The sequence below is a fragment of the Centroberyx affinis genome, unplaced genomic scaffold, assembly GCF_046629955.1.
Source record: "Centroberyx affinis isolate AG114_WGS23_722 - 3 ecotype Tasmania unplaced genomic scaffold, CSIRO-AGI_Caff_v1 ptg003367l_1, whole genome shotgun sequence".
Lineage (NCBI taxonomy): Eukaryota > Metazoa > Chordata > Actinopteri > Beryciformes > Berycidae > Centroberyx > Centroberyx affinis.
The window spans coordinates 86,675-104,981 of record NW_027281358.1 but is presented as its reverse complement, the minus strand read 5'-3'; the positions used below and the strand labels follow the sequence as shown (position 1 = coordinate 104,981).

The 18,307-nt window shown below is 42.4% G+C and overlaps 3 protein-coding genes across 3 annotated transcripts; 1 reads left to right on the top strand and 2 right to left on the bottom strand.

Moving 5' to 3' along the window:
• Window positions 1–1,348: 1,348 nt before the first annotated feature.
• Window positions 1,349–4,731, top strand: LOC139660703 (T-cell surface glycoprotein CD3 epsilon chain-like). The gene is made up of 5 exons (XM_071538906.1): window positions 1,349–1,593; window positions 2,243–2,455; window positions 2,556–2,699; window positions 3,842–3,897; window positions 4,175–4,731. Exons 1-5 carry the CDS (start codon window positions 1,521–1,523, stop codon window positions 4,232–4,234), a joined length of 546 nt encoding a protein of 181 aa, XP_071395007.1. The 5' UTR covers window positions 1,349–1,520; the 3' UTR covers window positions 4,235–4,731.
• A 1,298-nt stretch (window positions 4,732–6,029) lies between these two features.
• Window positions 6,030–9,748, bottom strand: LOC139660705 (T-cell surface glycoprotein CD3 gamma chain-like). Its single transcript, XM_071538908.1, has 7 exons — window positions 9,617–9,748; window positions 9,204–9,283; window positions 9,006–9,026; window positions 8,656–8,862; window positions 8,250–8,393; window positions 6,825–6,889; window positions 6,030–6,683 (listed from the first exon to the last, which is right to left on the bottom strand). Exons 2-7 carry the CDS (start codon window positions 9,256–9,258, stop codon window positions 6,627–6,629), a joined length of 549 nt encoding a protein of 182 aa, XP_071395009.1. The 5' UTR covers window positions 9,259–9,283; window positions 9,617–9,748; the 3' UTR covers window positions 6,030–6,626.
• A 1,809-nt stretch (window positions 9,749–11,557) lies between these two features.
• On the bottom strand, window positions 11,558–16,171 carry LOC139660698 (transmembrane protein 25). Its single transcript, XM_071538898.1, has 8 exons — window positions 16,093–16,171; window positions 14,984–15,328; window positions 14,218–14,508; window positions 13,565–13,696; window positions 13,412–13,445; window positions 12,430–12,539; window positions 11,785–11,868; window positions 11,558–11,631 (listed from the first exon to the last, which is right to left on the bottom strand). Exons 1-8 carry the CDS (start codon window positions 16,169–16,171, stop codon window positions 11,558–11,560), a joined length of 1,149 nt encoding a protein of 382 aa, XP_071394999.1.
• Between the last annotated feature and the right edge of the window lie 2,136 nt (window positions 16,172–18,307).

The following is an 18,307-nucleotide window of genomic DNA, read 5'->3' as shown; positions in this document are numbered from 1 at the left end:
AATATTCTAGTGATGTTTTGTGTTGGGGGAGGGGCAGCGGGCCATCACTGTCAATATCAAGCATGTAGGAAGATCTCTGTGATAGTTAAAGCTGGTTAAGCATCTAAATTGAATCTGGCCTTTGAGAACTGTTTTCTATTGTAAATGAATAAGAAATAGATGAGATGTGGATAAATAAATGTAGTGATGATTTAAATACCAATATATTGCTGCATATAATCCAAAACTTGAGGGGAAAAATTACAGTCTCATTAGTTTGTCAGCACTTTATACTGAATTTCAGGTACATTATAGCAGATGTTTGAAGGGGAATACCACTTTACCAATACCAATTTAAGAATTCATATGTATGAATATTCCACTCAATATTTGTGAACATTAACAGCTTTCCCCAAGTCAGAAACCACACAGCTGAATACTGATTGGACTATTCTAGACCTTATGAATAACACAGGATGAATTTTTAATTATAATGGTATTCTCCTTTAATGAAGGACTAGCAGAGAGCTGCAGTTTATTCATTGAATCCATATTGTAATGAGCCTGGGTTACTGGTTTGAGCCACTTGGGGGCAGAGCCGCACTTTCATGTACTTACATGTTTCTCTGTAATTCCAATCCATAGCCTGTAAAAAGATCATAAGGCTAATTAGATTCAGTTATCAATGGATGTTTAATGGCTGAAATGCCAATATACCATACCAAATAATTTGAAGTGGTAAATCCGCCTAAATGAAAATTAGAATTTGGACTTAAATGAATAAAGTCGCATGAAAAAAGCATACACTGTAAAAACTCGCAGTGCAATCTAGTTAAACCAACTCATCTCTAATCATGAACTAATTGTATATAGATGTGTTTGTCAGTTTCAAATTACAACTGCTACTTATCTGCTTCAATAGTTTATCAAGTGTGACTTAAAATGAAGAGTTGAGAGAACATCCTACCAAGCATTCACTTAACAGATCATACAAGATTTTAATAAGAAACATTGTGAGCTTATTAGTAGACTTCCCAGCATGCAATGTTTGGATAAAGTTGACGTAACTATTCAGTACTATTTCATTCAACTTGCAATTTCAGGGCGGCAAGGAAACTTCCAGTTTTAAGTTGAAGTGCCTCACTAAATCCAAATTCTAAACGATTAACAATAATCAGACAAAAATGCAGGAGTTTTGGTAGTATAATTCATAAATAAAAATGCACCATATTACTATACTTTATATACCATATGCACATTCAGTTTGAAGTCATTTTGAGGTTTAACTGTGAATGCCTCTTGAAAAAAACACTTCCTGTGTGTGTGTGTGTGGGGGGGGGGGGGGGGGGGGGGGGGGGGGGAGAGAGAGAGAGAGAGAGAGGGAGATGCTTGGTCTGTTTAGCTGAGCCTTTCTTTCTGACCCATTAGGTGTACTCAGACCACTTTATGTTCTTCATATAGTCAACGCTTTCAAAAGGTTTCATCTACAGAGAGGAGAGATCAAGGAAAAACAAGACAGACAGAAAGCCAATCTTAAGAAAATGAACAGTATTGGTGTCAGGGTCGTGCTCGCTGGCCTCCTCCTGCTCATAACGACCGTGAAGGGTGATGCAGGTAAATATTGATATGTTTTGCATTTATTGTTATTTTACATTATATTTTATAGTCATAAAGTTGCATTATCCTGGTCTGGATTCAGATCAGTAAATATCCTGATATGAAATACGACATATAAGAGACTTCTCCGATTTCCTTTACTTCCGTTACGCAACATACTCTTTATTAGTAGGTTAATTTCTCTCTGTATGTTTCACTATATTTACCCTTGTATATTTTGTTTTACTCTACTATATGTCTTGTCTTCTCGATTTTGAAATTTTTTATTTATTTTATGCTTTCTTGCCTAGTGTAATGTGTATTTGAGCAGCCCCAAAAGTATATATGCATGTTGTATGACTATTATTATTATAATTACTACTAGTAGTAGTAGTATTGTTGTTATCATTTTGTTGTGTGTTTTATTTTCAAACATTTCAGTCAATATGCATTCAATCATTACCACAATGTAATACACAGTAACACAAGGAAAATGTATCAGAAATGTAAAAGTAGGTTAGTTGAGTTGAATCTCCCAGAACCACCTCAGCTCTCAGATCAGCTTGGTCCCATTGAAAGCCAATGGGAAAGGAGGATCATAATGGTCAGGCACCAGACCAGACAGTGAAGCAGCTGTAATTCTGTCCTTGTGTTTTGGGTTCTGGAGACGTATCATTCTGGAGGACAAAGTTCACGATGACCTGTCCAGGACAGGGGGACTGGTACAAGGATGGAACAGAAATAGCTGTGGCAGAAGACAGCAAAACTTGGACCTCCGACTATAATGATGATAACAGAGGCCTTTACAGGTGTCAATACCCGCCAGAGAGTGATGAGGCAATGACTACCAAAAAGTATTATTTCTACGTGAAAGGAAAGGGTGAGTTAACAATTTTTTGATTTCCCACGATGTGCCACTGGCGTTAGTTAGGATTGTCTCTCCTCTGACTGTTGCCATTCGTTGTCCAGTGTGTGTCCAGTGTGTAAGAACTGTTTGGAGTTGGACGGGGTCGTGATTTTGGTGGCCGTGGTTGTAGACGTGGTCGTGACAGGAGGGGTGATCCTGCTGGTCTACAGATGGGCTAAGAGGAGAAACCCTGCCAGACCTGCACACACTACCAAAGGTAAGAACGCACTCACAACACTCATTCTAAAACATTATATATCCATTCAAAAGTGTTACCTGATGTTCATTGCTCAACGTTTTAAAAACACAGATAATTACATCCTGTAAAATGTTATCGTATGTAAGTAACAGCCTAAAGATGGTAACACTTCCATAATATTCAGTGGCAACAATCAGCCATTTTGTCAAGCGTATCTCTTTCACATGGTGGATGTCTCATTTTGGAACGGAGCTCTTCATATGCATCTACACAGCAAATTTTCCAATGTTAATAAATGTTGATTTTTCAGTGACGATATTTGGAGTTGACAAGTGTTGATTGGACCGTTGTTTGTCCACTCATAGAGCTGATATGGCTCAGAGGCGGCTGGTCAAAACTATCGAATGTGTTAAATTAATTCTGATGGGTGTGGACTCATAGAAACACTGCATAGTTTTGATATTTACACTCAAAGTTAAATTAGCACTGATGATTTTGCTGTATGTGAATGCACCATCTAAATCAAACTGTCCCATTTAATCGTCCTATTTCTTTTTCTTTCTTTTTTTTTATTGTTATTGTTATTGTTATTGTTATTGTTATTGTTTATTTATTATTTAAGACAGAAGACAGAACATTGACAGGACAACACGATAACAATAAATACAGGACAGAACAATTAATAAAAGTCTAGCCAGAAAACAAGAGAGCAAAGTGACATTAGTTGTCGGGTATTGTGTTGATCTGGTGTGTGTGTGTGTGTGTGTGTGTGTGTGTGTGTGTGTGTGTGTGTGTGTGTGTGTGTGTGTGTGGTTGCGCGTGCCTGCCTGTGTCCCACATTGTCAGACTAGGAAGAGGTCTATAAAGTGGATGGGAGATAGATTAATAATAAATAATAACAATAAATAAATAAATAAATAAAAAATAAAATAAAAAAAACTATACTAATACTACCTAGACTTTAGTATTATTATCGTTAGTAGGGGTGGTGGTGGTGATGATGGTAGTAATAACAGCAGTAGTATTATTTTTGTCAGGGGGTGTCAAAGGTAATCGTCCTATTTCTGATAGCACAAGCGATCAGATTCACCCTATCCCCCGCGTGGGATTTTATGAGTGGAATAAAAAGTGTGTAATTATCTGTCTGTTATTATTTATAGCCCCTGCTAATGTGGCAGGCCGTGCCGGTCCAGCTGCCTCCTCTTCTGCCTATGAGGTAGGTTCATACAACCTCTGATCCATCTTTTAATCTGCACCAAGATTGGACTCCATTTGTCTTCTACTTTTTTTTTCATTTACATTTAGCTTTTATCCAGAGCGACTTGACACAATGAGTGCAGCAGTAGAATAAGCTTCAGTTCCTCTATCACCAAAAATTACAAGCAATACACTCATTTTGGAGCAAAACTTTTCATACACTTGTGAGAAGTTATTGAAGATGACATTACAGTTACATTACACCTAACACACTTGCATTGTTTGTGCTTTCACAGGAACTGAGTGCTCACACTCGCTCCCGGGAGACTTACTCTACTGTTAACAGGACGGGATAGAGGCGAGTCACCCGGCTGGGCCAGGTCCCAGGCCTAAATCCTGCACCAACCAAGGCCAGCGTTCACAAGAAAACACCCATGCACATGTGCAGCCAACTTACTTTAGCTGTTTGACGTTTTAATATAGAAATTTAGAATGGAATAAAACTAGAGAGCCCTTTCTAAGGTACTGTAGAAATGATTGTCATCAATAATGATATTGATAATGTTATTAAATTGTCACTCCAAATACTCTGAGAGACTGCTTTCTGTACATATCTGTTATTTGAATTGTGACTTATTACACCGTAAAAACAGCAGAAAAAAATGCTTTTGTAGAGACACATAAGATGTTACTGCATGTAAGAACAATGCATCTTATTGATTATGCTAACTTGTCTTATTGATTATTCAGATTTGTTTTGCCTTTCCTTTTTCATGTCTTTTAGGCTACTGCTGTGCTAATGTGCCGCTTAACGGACACAACATCCGCTACCAATAAACAAACCAATAATAGAATCAAACTAAGGCAAAGCCGTGTTGCTTTCTTCGCTCGCTGTTGGAAACACCATGCAGATGCTCGTACAGATATAGCGCTGCGTGAAACAGCCTCAAAGCCGCAGCTCATATCCGCAGCACACCCACATTATCTTCATTATGTCTCCATCACTCATGTCTCTCATGTGCGAGTGACATTTTTCACTGTCACCGTCACCTTGTTGGAAACATCTGACACATCTGAAGCATTACTCAATATATATGTTATTGCAGTTAGAGCGCACATGGAAATGTTGTGCCAGTCTTCTTTGTAAGGCTTTTTTTTTTTTTCACGACACTGAGTACAGCAGTAATGATGGAAATGAAAGAAGGGGGGGGGGGGGGAACGCAACACTGACTAATATTTCTTCTCTGACCAGAATGCAGATGATTGATATGTTTATTTGTTCTGTCTGAGCGTCTTCGAGCGTAGAGGAGCATAATTTAGTGGAAACACTCCTACACTTAGTGCTCGGTAAACTGCACCGACATCTGCTGTGTGTGTGTATGTGTGTGTGTGTGTGTGAGAGAGAGAGAGAGAGAGAGAGAGAGAGAGCACTTGTATATGGGTTATTCTGTCTGACTAGCTTGGAGGAGAGGAGTTAAGTCAAACTACTCCCACACACAGACTTAGACCTACATCTGCTGTGTGTGTGTGTGTGTGTGTGTGTGTGTGTGTGTGTGTGTGTGTGTGTGAGTGAGTGAGTGAGTGAGTGAGTGAGTGAGTGAGTATACGTGCATCAATGCATGCATGTTTGTGTTTGCGAGAGTGTGCACATGAACAAGCGAGTATGTAAGTATGCATGAGTGTGTGCGTGTACACATGCATTTGAGTGAGGAGTGTGTGTGTGTGTGTGTGTGGGTTGTGTTTCTGAGCTGAGCAGTCTAAGCTGCGGTGTTTGATCTCTGCTCTCTCTCTCTCTCTCTCTCTCCGCTCCTGTAGGAAACTGCAGTTTGTAGCTTTGTCACAGCAGACACCGAGCGCTGATCAAACACTTTAATCTATTAGATTATCTGACACCCTGCAGCCCTCCTCCTCTTCTCCCTTTCCCCCTGCATCCCTCACCTTCCTGTCGTTTCTACTCCTCCTCCTCCTCCTCCTCCTCCTCTTCTTCTTCTTCTTTCTATCCCCTGCTCTCTCTTTCCCTCTCAGTCTATTCTCATCTGCCCCTCTTCAGTAGCTTTGGTGAAACAGACTGAAATAGACCTTCTGTGAAAGATGCTCACTCTCATGAGATGGCATGAAATACAGCAGCAATAGTCGGAAACATTAGCAGACGAGACGGCGCGAGTTTTATTTCTCAATGAACTCATTTTGCATGACAGATGAATGTCAGTTCTTACAAAGTTTTACTTCTCAAAATGAGCTTACTTTGTGTCATGTTTTTACAGCATGAAGTCAGGAGAGAAAAATGTTGATAACAAATGAAAATAACACATCAGTCCATTGTAAAATTATCAAAATAACACCAACAGCTAACATCACAGGTTGCATTAATCTGATTAACATAGAAGTACAATATATTCTGATTATATTAGATACAAAGCAATAGGTTAACAAATCACTCTTTATGTGAGTGGACAGAGTCTATTAAGAGCGTCAACTTACAGGCGAGAGTGAATGAAGAAACATATTCTAACCTACACAAAACAAACTAACAGGATACAGATGGAGCCATCATTGGACTATACATCAAATAGATAGGCTGAACCTGTGCTGAGTCAGAGGGCCTTGCTCTGCAGAGGAAGGTTTTTAAATCTGTGTCCCTGGGAACTGACTTCTCCCTCCTGCAGAAGTCGGTACTGGGAGGACACATAGACAGGCTGATTTCAGCAGGCGGTGTCCCACTGAGACAGATAGCATGACTCTGCCCCTCTATCTTCTGTTGGACAGTACATCATACTCGTCTTTTGGACCGCCGCGTCTCAGTGGCTGAAGGAGAAGCGGCGGGGTAGAGGAAGTGAAGCGACACAGAGAGAGGAGGGACAAGAAGAAAAATTAAGTTCAGTGTGTCCTTTAATTGTAATAACAATTTAGTTTGGCAGGTTTTTAGGCCGTCACGCTTCAGCTTACCTGGTAAACGTCATTGGGGCCTCTACTGTTGTTATCATTTGGAATGAGGTGTTGTTTGTCGGAGGCTGTGGAGAAAGAGATTAATATAGTTAAGCAAGAGGGAGAGCGGGCAATGATGCAAAGAAAGAAGTAAGACTACAATACTTGTGTCCAGAGGTGGTGTGTGGCTTAAAGGAATACACCAAGGTTTTGGGGAGATTGGCTTGTTGGTCAATTTATGCATTAAGTGATGAGAACATAGACACCAAAATCATCCATGTGTCCCTGGCCATGGTAGATCATTGGCTCCGATGCTCCATGCTAACACTTTAGCATACACTATGATCGAGTGATAGTTGACAGCCATTTTAGTAATAAAAAGTTGTTGGTTGTTGGTTTTTATTAAAAATTAAATATCATTAAGTCAATATAGCTGATGGTGTTGTTTAAGTTTATTTTTTGAACTATTTCAGATGAGAAACCATGTAGGCTACTCATCTGCTGGGCATTTTTTTAGCTGTAGGCTACACACTCCCACCTCCTTCATATGGAACATGGAAAGCAGTCCCTGGTAGTTCAAAACAGAACATGTTCATTTTCTATAATGTAAATTTTAACAATCTACCCAAAACCTCCATATTTAGCCGCATATCATTTAAGATTACTTAACATTTAGCTTTAGAGCTGCTTCTCATTTTCTCTTTTGAGATAATGCTAGTGGTTTACTGTCACTCAACATAGTTCATGCTAAAGTGTTAGCATTAGCCAGTGCCCACAAAGAAAATTAACCAACACTTCCTTCTACATCCTCTCTAGGATTAGAGTAATTGGTTTGCTCATATTGGCCTTTTATTAAAAATCAGATATCGGCCACCCAGTGTCGTCCACCTCTGATATGATGGACATGATGCAGTTTGACTTATTACATATTTATTAAGTGGGTCAAATGCAGAGGACAAATTTCCCCACAGGGATAATAAAGTATACAAAAAATATTGTAGACTGATCAATATTGTAGGACTGATCAATATTGTCAATATTACACTGGTGGTCTATGGGAAACCATTGACCTCAATTCATTTTAATGAAATTTACTGATCAGATTCCACACAACTCTGCATGCATTTTTTATCAGTATTTTAATCCTGAGTTTTAGTGTCCTATAGTCCAAATGCCGTTTCAGAGGCTTTTTTTTCCACCCTGCCAGGAATACAATTCTGGAGGGAATACTGAATATTTGTAATGTTTTTTGGAATTCTTTTGCATGAAAATGGTCAAATTCAAAAAAATATAACTATTGACTATTGGCAGCTTCAATCCAAACAATATTACTGTCTGCTTTCAAAAACCCACAGTATTCAAACATATCCCCCAAATAGATAGATAGATAGATAGATAGATAGATAGATAGATAGATAGATAGATCGATAGATAAACATCTTTTACCTTTCTTGTTAGAGGTGGGTGGACCAGTCCGAGCCTGAGAGGCGACAAGATAGACAGCCACTCCTATCAGGACTGTAGCCACCAGGTCTCCTGCAGCGATGCCTACTATCTCAGCCGTATCCAGCTCTATGCAGTTATCACAGGCTGGATACACACACACACACACACACACACACACACACACACACACACATTTTAATTGTATGTCCACAAACCAAAATACATTACATTTTAAGGGAATCTGCCATCTGTGATGTGTGACTATTGTCATGAAAACCTAATCTATCTAATACAATGTAAATACGACGAAGCAAGTAGCACAAATACACACAGAAAACACACAAAGACATGACATGCTGTCGTAGTATGTAATATGTATGAAAACCACAACTGCTGCAGAACTTACTCCGAAGTTTCACATAGATTTTGATTTCAGCAGTATCATTACTGCATGTGTACTCCCCTGTAAACGTATCACTGAATTCTATTATCAGAGGACTGGGAACTTTCTCCTCATCTGGTTTGGTAATATTCGGGAAACTGTTAGGACAGGTCAGTCTAACCCCATCAGGCATAGAATCCACTTTAATTTTGCTGCCTGCTGGTGGAGCAGCTGTGGAGGAAATAGAAACATTAGAATCAGATTACATATAGATGTACAAAATGTGTTCATTCTTTAATTGCTTCTCTGGATCAATTACCACTATTGTATCTTTTGATAAAGACTAATGCATATGTAATTTAAGAAATTCTTACTTGTCTGGCAATTGACAAATGCTGTAGGAGAATTTGGAAAGAAAGATTCAAAAAAACATTTTATTGTAAGCAAAGAATTTGATGGAGCTTATTTTCTCATCACCCCCGCTGTTGTGTATCTTTTAAAAACAGGAAATGTTTGCCGACCATTTTGATTTCACTTCATTACTAACAAAAGCCATGCCAGAAGAAGCCTACCGGTCAGTTGCCACAGCAGCAGCAGACAGGCCAGCAGTAACATCTGCCCTCTCATGGTGTTCTTACTCTACTGGGTTCTCCTGATGAAAGAAGAAGAGCTTATCACTACTCAACGTACAGTAGGACCAGAACCAGGAAGGGCGCCATTTTCTGCTCTCAGTCAACCATTTTATTGTAGTTTTCTATCAGGGAATCGAAGGTAAACGACAAAAGTTGGGGTGTCTTTGCTAGATAATCATTATGGGCAGTCAAGAATCACTACTGTGGCTTTGGGATTAGTTCATTTTTTTTAGTTTTAGATAGTTTTCCTTCTTATTTGGCCTCCATCAAAACACATACGCTGTCACGCATCGCATACTGAACTGATAATGCAATATGATATCTTCAATAAATTTGAAATAAAAAACACTAACCTCAGAATAACACAGTGCTTTGTCCCTGCTGTCCCCCTTGTCTCTAAGTGTCTCGGTCTGTGTGTGTGTGTGTGTGTGTGTATGTGTGAGTAGGAAGTGAGTGTGATTGGCTTATTTTCCGTCTCACCAGGCTCTGTTGATTTCTACATCTGGAGGTTTCTGCCTGTGTGACTTTCCAGCAAATGGCACCATATGTCAGCGTAAACTGTGGGCCGGGCTTTGAAATTCTGTTGCATTAAAAGTGGGTTTGTGTGTGTTTTCGGATCCCACAGAAAAACCACTGTGAATTGTTCATTCAATCCTTATATTATAATGTAGGTTTGTCATTGATAGGAAGGGTTTCATTTCATGTTCATTGCTCAATATTTAAAAGGGCGATTAGATGCTCTAAAATATAAGTAACAGGCTCACGGTGGCTAAAACCTGCAATTATTACTCATTTGGGAATGAAACTCTTCCTCTGGAATTAAATGTAATTAATCAAATTGGTTGCACTGACTGCGTCGTTGCTGTGGGAGATGTGCGGTGAAGTCACATTTGGTAAAACAAAGAGACGAACACAGCCGCATGTGTTCAGATGAATATTTCAACTCCCTGTGCATTGTAAATGTTTGTCCCGCTGTGTGCTGGCTGCCTGGATTCCCTGTTTGCTGCAGAGAGAAGCAGCAGAGAGACAAAGAGACGCTCCCACAACACGCCTTCCTGTCTCACTAAACCCACAACAACCTGTGACCCAGTGCCAGCACCTGGCACACACACACACACACACACATACACACACACAGTCACATTTTTTTTAACCTTTTTACCCCCAATCTGCCATTCTCTCTCTCTCTCTCTCTCTCTATCTCTCTCTCTCTCTCTCTCTCTCACACACACACACACACAGTATCTCACCCGCCCATGCAAAAACATTTCTTTCTTTTTTTTTTTCTCTCACACCTGTCATTCTATCCTCCCCAGTAAGAAAGCAAAGAAGCAAAGCTCTCCATACCACCCACTGCAACAACAATAACTCTGCCACTCACACACACACACACACACACACACACACACCCAAGCTCTTCAAAAGCACCATAGAGCGCCCCCTGGTGAGTGCCAATAAAACCACAGCAGGACCACTGCGTTGCCACCATAGGAACAGCAGTTTCCATATATGATCTTTATTTAGACTTCCTCTTTTATACACATATACATTATGCATACAAATATACAGTACATGTCCTGTTACATGTCCATATACAAATACATACTGTGTATTTATGCACCATTTTAAGGGGAGATATTCATCGGTTGGTATTATTTGTCAAAATGTAAAATCTCACATACGGCACATTATCTTGGACATTCTGGTGTTAGCATAGAACGAACATTAAAGCATTCCATAATGCAACAGGGGAGGAGATTATGAGCATGTGATTACAGACTGGAGGGTGGAGATAGTGTCAAAACATTTAGAATATGTCATTTTCTTTTATGTATAATTCGTAATACGTAGCATTTACTTCACTGGCAGGGGAGCCTTGTTAAAAACGACACATTGCTACTGTCAGTGTAAAGACCAGAACACTTGAATCATTTCTCACAGACAAAAAACATCATCATCATGTTCATATTTGGTACTTTAATATAGTCTTGTAAGAGTATAGGGGGGGGGGTCGGAGTAAGCGCTCACACACTGTCCAGCGACATCAGCAAGGATTTTCCATAATGAGACGGTCCGTAATGTAAACTATAATCGTCTCCTGGGTCCTGGTCCAGCTTGAAGGTGGCTGATGATTGGATAAACGGATGACAGGCAGTTGTTCTGGGCTTCGTATCGGACGGCTGCACTGTTGGTGGCACCTTGTTTGTGGAAGATGTGCATGCGTGTGTGTGCATATGTATGTATTTATGTGTATGTAAGTGTGTGTGTGTGTGTGTGTGTGTGTTTGAGGTTAGTCAGAGCCAGATTTCCTCACTGCTTGTGCTGTTCACCTTATAGATGTAGCCCACCATCGGGTACCTGGCAAAACCTGGGAATCATGGGAGTGAAATAATTCAGAGAGAATATCTGGTGTACGTAATACCAAAACAATACAAAACAAACCACTATTTCTGTTCCTCTTTATTCAACCCAAAGCCCAAACTATGGAAAATGCAGCAGTATCAGAGTGTATTTGCCTGACCTCTGGCGGCGTAGGCAGCAGACAGATCCTCCTCCTCCTCTCCCCTCCTCTCTCCCACACTGTTCTGCTGGGCGACCTCCCGCGCTGCAGGGAGTGATGCACATGGAATTACATTGGCTGGTGTAGTTAATTTATCCAATCACTGCTGAAATGAAAATGATCTCTCCATCCATCCTTCCTCCCTTCCTTTCCCACTCCCTTCCATTCCCCACAACTTCCCTTTAACCTTTTATGGTCACTTTAATTTTTAGTTAAAGCTACATTCAAGTAGCTTTAATACCCCGAACCCAAATCTGTGGTGAAGCCTGACATCTAATGGTGAGAATTAGGGTACTCAACTGGTCATCTGCTATTGGCTGGTCTTTGGCGCCAGGTGATGTCACCAACAGGTGGTGACATCACCTGGCACAGACTTACACAGATTTGGGTTTGGGGTTTAGTTCCTCTTTAACAATTACTTGATCAGCTGCTGAGATTTATGGCTTTCAAAACTCACTTTTCTGGCCTGCAATCAGTTTTGCAACACAAACTCCCTGCTGTTTTTGTTCCTGTCAATGTTGTTGCAATTCCTCCTTGTCGCCAATAGAGGTCGATAAAGGTTATAAATTACTTTATGCCCCTTTAAGCGTTTGGCCCCCCTCTTACCTTTTCGCAAAGCGCTGAGGTCATGGAGCTGCATGTTGGAAGGCAGAGACATATTGTCTCTCGGGAGGTAGACCTTATCCACTTTCTCCGTCTTCAGATTGGCTGAGTCACTGCATACAGATATTAAGGGGGGAGAGAGGGGGGGGGAGAAATCAAAGTCAGACGTGTTATTGGTCTGCTGGGTGCACATAGAGCATTCGTAAGTGCACAAAAATGCTTTCATCAGTGCTTCTCTTCCATCCCCCTAATGTTGCTGAGATGGACGGTGAGGTCGGAAATTATTGGAGGAGATGTGGGATAAGTGTGAGCTTAAGTACAGTGTCTGGGCGGTGTAAATGTAAGGTAGGTGATTGTAGGTCTGATCACAGTGGCGATAAAGGGAAGCGGGTCTGCATTACTGTTGGAGGTGTCCTGGGACTAATTCAGCCAAACCACTGTGATGGGAGATGCCCACTTGATAAGAACCCTGATGACATGCTAGCTTCACCTCTTCCTTTCCATTCCAAAGCCATGCAAGTTCACTGCAACAATGTCCGTCTTACCAAGTCATTTTATACCATAATCAGTCTTAAAATCTTGTTTATCTTCAAAAAAAAAAAAAAGAAAAGAAAAAGGGGGGGGAAATTTAAGACAGTTGGATGAGACTTCCACTTATTCCACTTTGTTTCTAATACAGTTTGACCCGTTTAAGCCATCTCCTGGAATGGAAGAATAAGGCAGAAACAAGTTGATCTGCATTGGAAACAAGTGAATTATCAAACCCCATTGGCAGATTTGTAGACTCAATACTAGGTTAAATGACTTGTTAAGATGGATTTGCAGTGTTCTTCCTAGTTTAATAGTACAAGGGGTTAAATATCTACAATTTGTATCATGTGATCGGCCGCACCACACTTGTTGCTCTGCTTTACCTGCTTCCACCTCTCACAATGATAATACAGAGATGGTGTACCCAATATAGTAGTCTGACTGTATCATTTACCTTTTTTTGGTCATCAGAATCTCCACTGGCTCGTCTGAAACATAACAGAGGTAAGATGTATTGTTGAATACATGTTTCTTACTGCAGTACACACACACACACACACACACACTCATACACACACACACACGCCCTAACACTTTGTAGTCTCACCAATAGACTTGCTCTTGTTCTTTTGCATGAGGCAGAGCACTATCAGACTGAGGATGAGGAGCGCCATGAAGGCCATGGATCCTCCAGTCACGATTCCCAGCATCGGCACCTCCACACGAGACTGCAGGAACTCTGGAGGGAGAGAGAGAGAGAGAGAGAGGGAGAGAGAGAGAGAGAGACAGAGAGAATTCCCCCCCAAAAATAGAGAAGTTTCAAGATTTAAGTAGAGCAGAAACAATGTGCATTCTCCTTGAAGAAAATCCTGAAACGATGCATCTCTGTGCACAATGCCTACTGTCACGCCATCAATTAAGGAAGAAATAGACACCAACCAAGTCATATTGTCTTTTAAACCTCAGAGAGAGAGAGAGAGAGAGAGAGAGACAGAAAGAGAGAGATGGAGGGTGATGTGTTGAGAGAGAGAGAAAGTATAGTTGCTACCTTGCACTTGTCAAAGAAAGCATTATTGTTGTTTAAAGGGTGATAAGGACGGCCTAGAGTGAGAGAAGAGCTGAGAAGAGGGGAAAATAGAAAGAGAGATGTTATTGAATTGTCTGGATGATGGATTCTAACTCTTTAACATGCATACTGTTCATCCATCTCTCTCAGATGCCCATGTCTGTTTCTACATTCATTATCTGACCCTCACTGACCTGCCAGTGTGAGGTTGCTCTGCACCGCTCCGACGCTGTTGCTGGCATTCAACGAGACGTTCCCCGATAGGCTGCTGAGCGTGACCCTCAGCGTGTGATTGGTCAGCCAGGGGTAGCTTCGCGAGTCCAGGATGAGGAAGTCGGAGGTGTTGGCCACCAGCTGGCCGGACTGGTCCACGAAGGTGATGGTGGCGGGCGGGTTGGACCGCACCAAGGCGAAGAGCACCAGGGAGAGGCCCGGGTCTGAGGTTTCACTGTAGTGAGCCTTGACTCTGAGGATCTCTGGCTGGACTGGGACAGAGAGAGGGATGGAGGGGAAGAGGAGAACTCTGTCACTGAATAGCAAAATGGAGATTTCACTTAAATCCCAACCCCAGTGATTTCACAAACAATCTGACATTTTTCAAACAAGCCTCACAAGCAGCTCATTGGTTGAATGTCAAGTTCAAACATTTAAGTTGGAATGGTGGAACTATTTATGGTGTAAAGCAATCCAGCAGACTTCCCACAAAATCTGATCCAGTGGCACACAAATGCAGTGTAGAGTCTTGTTTGTTTATGGTAACTAAATGAATGTGTAATGAAATATAGATTAATGTGGTAATGATTTATTGATGTTACAATGCTACATGTAGCAGCTTTGATAAGAATACAATTGTAATTGTATGTTGTCTTTGTTTTTTTCTGTATATTATCAAAGCTGTCCCTAGTCAGCACCCTGACCACACACACACACACACACACACACACACACACACACACTCACACTGGACGTTGAGTGTGACCGTGGCGTTGTAGCTCTCTCCTGTCCTGGGGTTTGATGCAGCACACACCAGTTCCCTGTCCCACTTCCTGGCCCGCAGAGAGAAGGTGCTGTTGTGATGGGCCCCGGGCCTCATCACCTCCGACTCCTCTTGTGATGTCATCACGAGGCGCCCGCGGTCTGGCATCGGCTCGCTCTGCCGCTGCCCGTTCAGGTACCAGGTCAGCAAGGGCGGAGCGTGGGGATCCCAGCTGTCTGATTGGCAGTTGAACCTGTGTGTCATGTTCTCCTGCAGCGTCAGGGCTGACCAGTGCCGGCCGTCGATTTTGGCCGCGGGCTCAATTGCACCTGCAGGATTAGAGTTGACATGGAAAAGGATCATGTGGGCAAAAAATCATGAGCCAAAACATTTCAACTTTAATCTAAAGAATCACATGATCTCTACAAGTATGACTTCAGAAAGAATATTTAAGGCCTATAAGGTTTAATTCTCTATGTGGCTAATTTGTTCAGAAATCATGTGTCATCCACCTACTATATGAGCTCAAAAGTTATGTATGTTCTGTAATCTACACTATATATCTATAGCATTATTTTTCCTGGTGAAAGTGTGGCTCTTACCAAGTTGGCCAAGTTGTTTACTCGATCAGACTATTTTTGGTTAGGGTTGTCATTTATCACTGTGTCAGAAAAGCTATAAATGGACTTCTATGAGAGATCTAGATGTGGATATTTTTTGAATACAGTTTTTGAAGTGGAAATGTGGAGGGAGGTGGAGGTAGATTCCACGTGTTTTCATTTAAAAAATTATCTTTTATCAGCTAGAACTCTCCATGCAGGCAGCTGTACTAACATTTTTAAGGGGAATTCCACCAAAAAAATGACTAGTTATTCTGCCAAAGGAGACATATTTCTACAGTTTTTCAGCTTTTCTTGCTGGTGCCTTGCAAGTGTTGAGTTATGAATTGTCTAGAACAAGAAGGAAGACCTATGAAGTGTTCAAACGGCATTGCCTGAGAGGAATATAGCTGCAGAACAACACCCTAAAAGTCAATTCGAGGGGGAATTCTCTATATTATGTGTTGCTGTTGTGATCCGGCGCTGTGCCTCACCTGTCCAGCACCAGGCCAGTGTGTGAAGGAGCAAGACAGCGCTGCCTGAACCCCACCGCCTCAGACACACACACTCCATACCGGCCCACCGGAGCACCTACACACACACTCCTACCTGCTGGGAGAGGAAAGTATACGAAGATCATTCTAAGGCAATGCGCTTCAGATTCAGACAGAAGGTCAAAGACACGAAGAAGCTGGAGGATGAGACTGAGTTGCCGACCTAAAGAAACAGACCATGAAACTTTCCAAGCAAAACAACAAAGAGAAACACACACACACACACACACACACAGTGAGAGCCGGAGCAGCAGATGAGACTCGACACAAACAGAGAGTGTTATGTCTCTCTCACTCCTGACTCTTCAATAATTCACTGGCTGTCCATGTTTGATTTGACGGGACGGTAGACAAAGGCTGCACCTCACTACGATACAGACTATATTCACAGTCCTGTTTGGATCGGTGGTGATTTTTGCACACACACACACACACACACACACACACACACACACACAGACCGAACACAGGGAATGAGCAATGTCTGATAACTGGATCATGTGACCAGCCGCCTCAGACGAAAGCAGGAACTGAGGCATCAAGCGAGGAAACACACACAATCACACACGTATGCAGGCACACCGTCCCGTATAATGACAGAAAAACCCAGTCAACACATGCACACATGATGCAAGGTCTTCCAGCTGAGGATGCTCGCACTGGCAATCAGGGCAACTGATGGCAATGCATTACGATGGAGGCAGTGCACACGCATACAACACACACACTCCTCTATGTAGAGCTGCATGCAGGCATTTCATTACAGGCGTATGCGCTTAAATACACAAACTAAACCCTCACACACACACACACACACACACATACACTCACTGAGCATTACCTCAGCTGCGGACGGTGTTGTGATTCAGCCTGCTGGAGCTCCATGGCAGCAGAGGAGGAGAGGAGAGAGAGAGAGAGAGAGAGAGAGAGAGAGAGAGAGAGAGGGATGGCGATGACAGCAAAAAGATGCGAGGCAGCCCCCCCCCTCCAACTCAGTCGCTTTCCCATCTGCATACACTCATACTCTTTTACACACTCACACACACACACACACACACACACATACACACACAGGGCTCTCTGCAGGCTACGGCAGCTCCAGGAGCAGCGTTCACTATAGCTGGCGAGGCTGGCTGGCTGGCTGGCTGGCTGACGCAGGCAGTCACGCTGTCGCCACTCCGAGCGGGGAAGGAGGGAGGGAGGGAGGGAGGAGTGGGAAGAGGGAGGAAAGGGAGAGAGGGAACGAGCAGAGGAGACGGAGATAAAGAGGAAGAGGGGAGAGCAAAGGAAATGGATACAGGGGAAGACAGGAATGCAGAGAGAAAGAGGTGAGAGATGAGGAGAGCAGTGAGGGAGGAGGGAGAGGAGAGACTGTGGGGGAGTGAACGAGCGAAAGAGGAGAGGAGAGGAGAGGAGAGGGCACATAAGAGCATGTTAAAAGAGGGGATTGAGACTCTGGGAGAAGGAGGGGGGAAAAGACGAGGGCGTCTGCGCAATGCATCAATCATTAACGATCTAATTTGGGGATTGAACGTGCAATTGTGGCAGAGAGGAGATCAGTTGAGTGGGTAAACTGTCAGCTGAGAGGGATAAAGGGGTTGAGGTCTTGTACTCTCATCCATCAGCCCTGTCCATCACTAGACAAGTGTTAAGGATGAGCTGCTGTTAACACACTTCATGTGATTCCTCAGCTGCGCGCACTAGAGAACAACACATCGCATTCCCTCGTTACGATGCCGTCTCATTTTCCTCATCTCCCCTTTCTATAGTGTACTCTCTCTTCCGTCAGCATCAGCACCGATACCCCCCCCCCCACCCCCCTCCCTCCTCCTCCTCCTCCTCCTCCATCTACCCACAGTGCACTAGAGAGCTCACATTGTCTGAGCTCAACTGCTCTGGACTGAAAAGCCTCTGCAGTGCAGCTGTACAGACAGGCCAGAGCAGCGGCGTGCAGAGTGCTGCTGCAGCCCAGAGGCACAGAGACAAAAGAAAAACATGCAGATGGAGCGGAGACCGTTTGCGCTTATGACCACATTGGAGCTCAAATGGTGATGTGTGGAAAAAATGCTGTTAAGGGAATCAGGTTATATCGACTTTCTCCCATTTTCTCATGATCAAAATAAGCAATTTCTGGCAGTATTCAAGGTGTATTTTT

What these genes read in the sequence shown, in the direction of transcription:
- LOC139660703 (XM_071538906.1), top strand. Translation starts at nt 1,521, where the DNA reads ATGAACAGTATTGGTGTCAGGGTCGTGCTCGCTGGCCTCCTCCTGCTC. An exon ending in GACCGTGAAGGGTGATGCAG is followed by an intron (nt 1,594 to 2,242) that starts GTAAATATTGAT and finishes TGGGTTCTGGAG; the next exon opens with ACGTATCATTCTGGAGGACA. An exon ending in TTTCTACGTGAAAGGAAAGG is followed by an intron (nt 2,456 to 2,555) that starts GTGAGTTAACAA and finishes GTGTGTGTCCAG; the next exon opens with TGTGTAAGAACTGTTTGGAG.
- LOC139660705 (XM_071538908.1), bottom strand. Translation starts at nt 9,258, where the DNA reads ATGAGAGGGCAGATGTTACTGCTGGCCTGTCTGCTGCTGCTGTGGCAA. An exon ending in GCTGCTGTGGCAACTGACCG is followed by an intron (nt 9,027 to 9,203) that starts GTAGGCTTCTTC and finishes ATTCTCCTACAG; the next exon opens with CATTTGTCAATTGCCAGACA. An exon ending in GCCCCAATGACGTTTACCAG is followed by an intron (nt 6,684 to 6,824) that starts GTAAGCTGAAGC and finishes CTTCTCCTTCAG; the next exon opens with CCACTGAGACGCGGCGGTCC.
- LOC139660698 (XM_071538898.1), bottom strand. Translation starts at nt 16,171, where the DNA reads ATGGAGTGTGTGTGTCTGAGGCGGTGGGGTTCAGGCAGCGCTGTCTTG. An exon ending in GAACAAGAGCAAGTCTATTG is followed by an intron (nt 13,446 to 13,564) that starts GTGAGACTACAA and finishes GTTATGTTTCAG; the next exon opens with ACGAGCCAGTGGAGATTCTG. An exon ending in ATTCTGATGACCAAAAAAAG is followed by an intron (nt 12,540 to 13,411) that starts GTAAATGATACA and finishes ATCTGTATGCAG; the next exon opens with TGACTCAGCCAATCTGAAGA.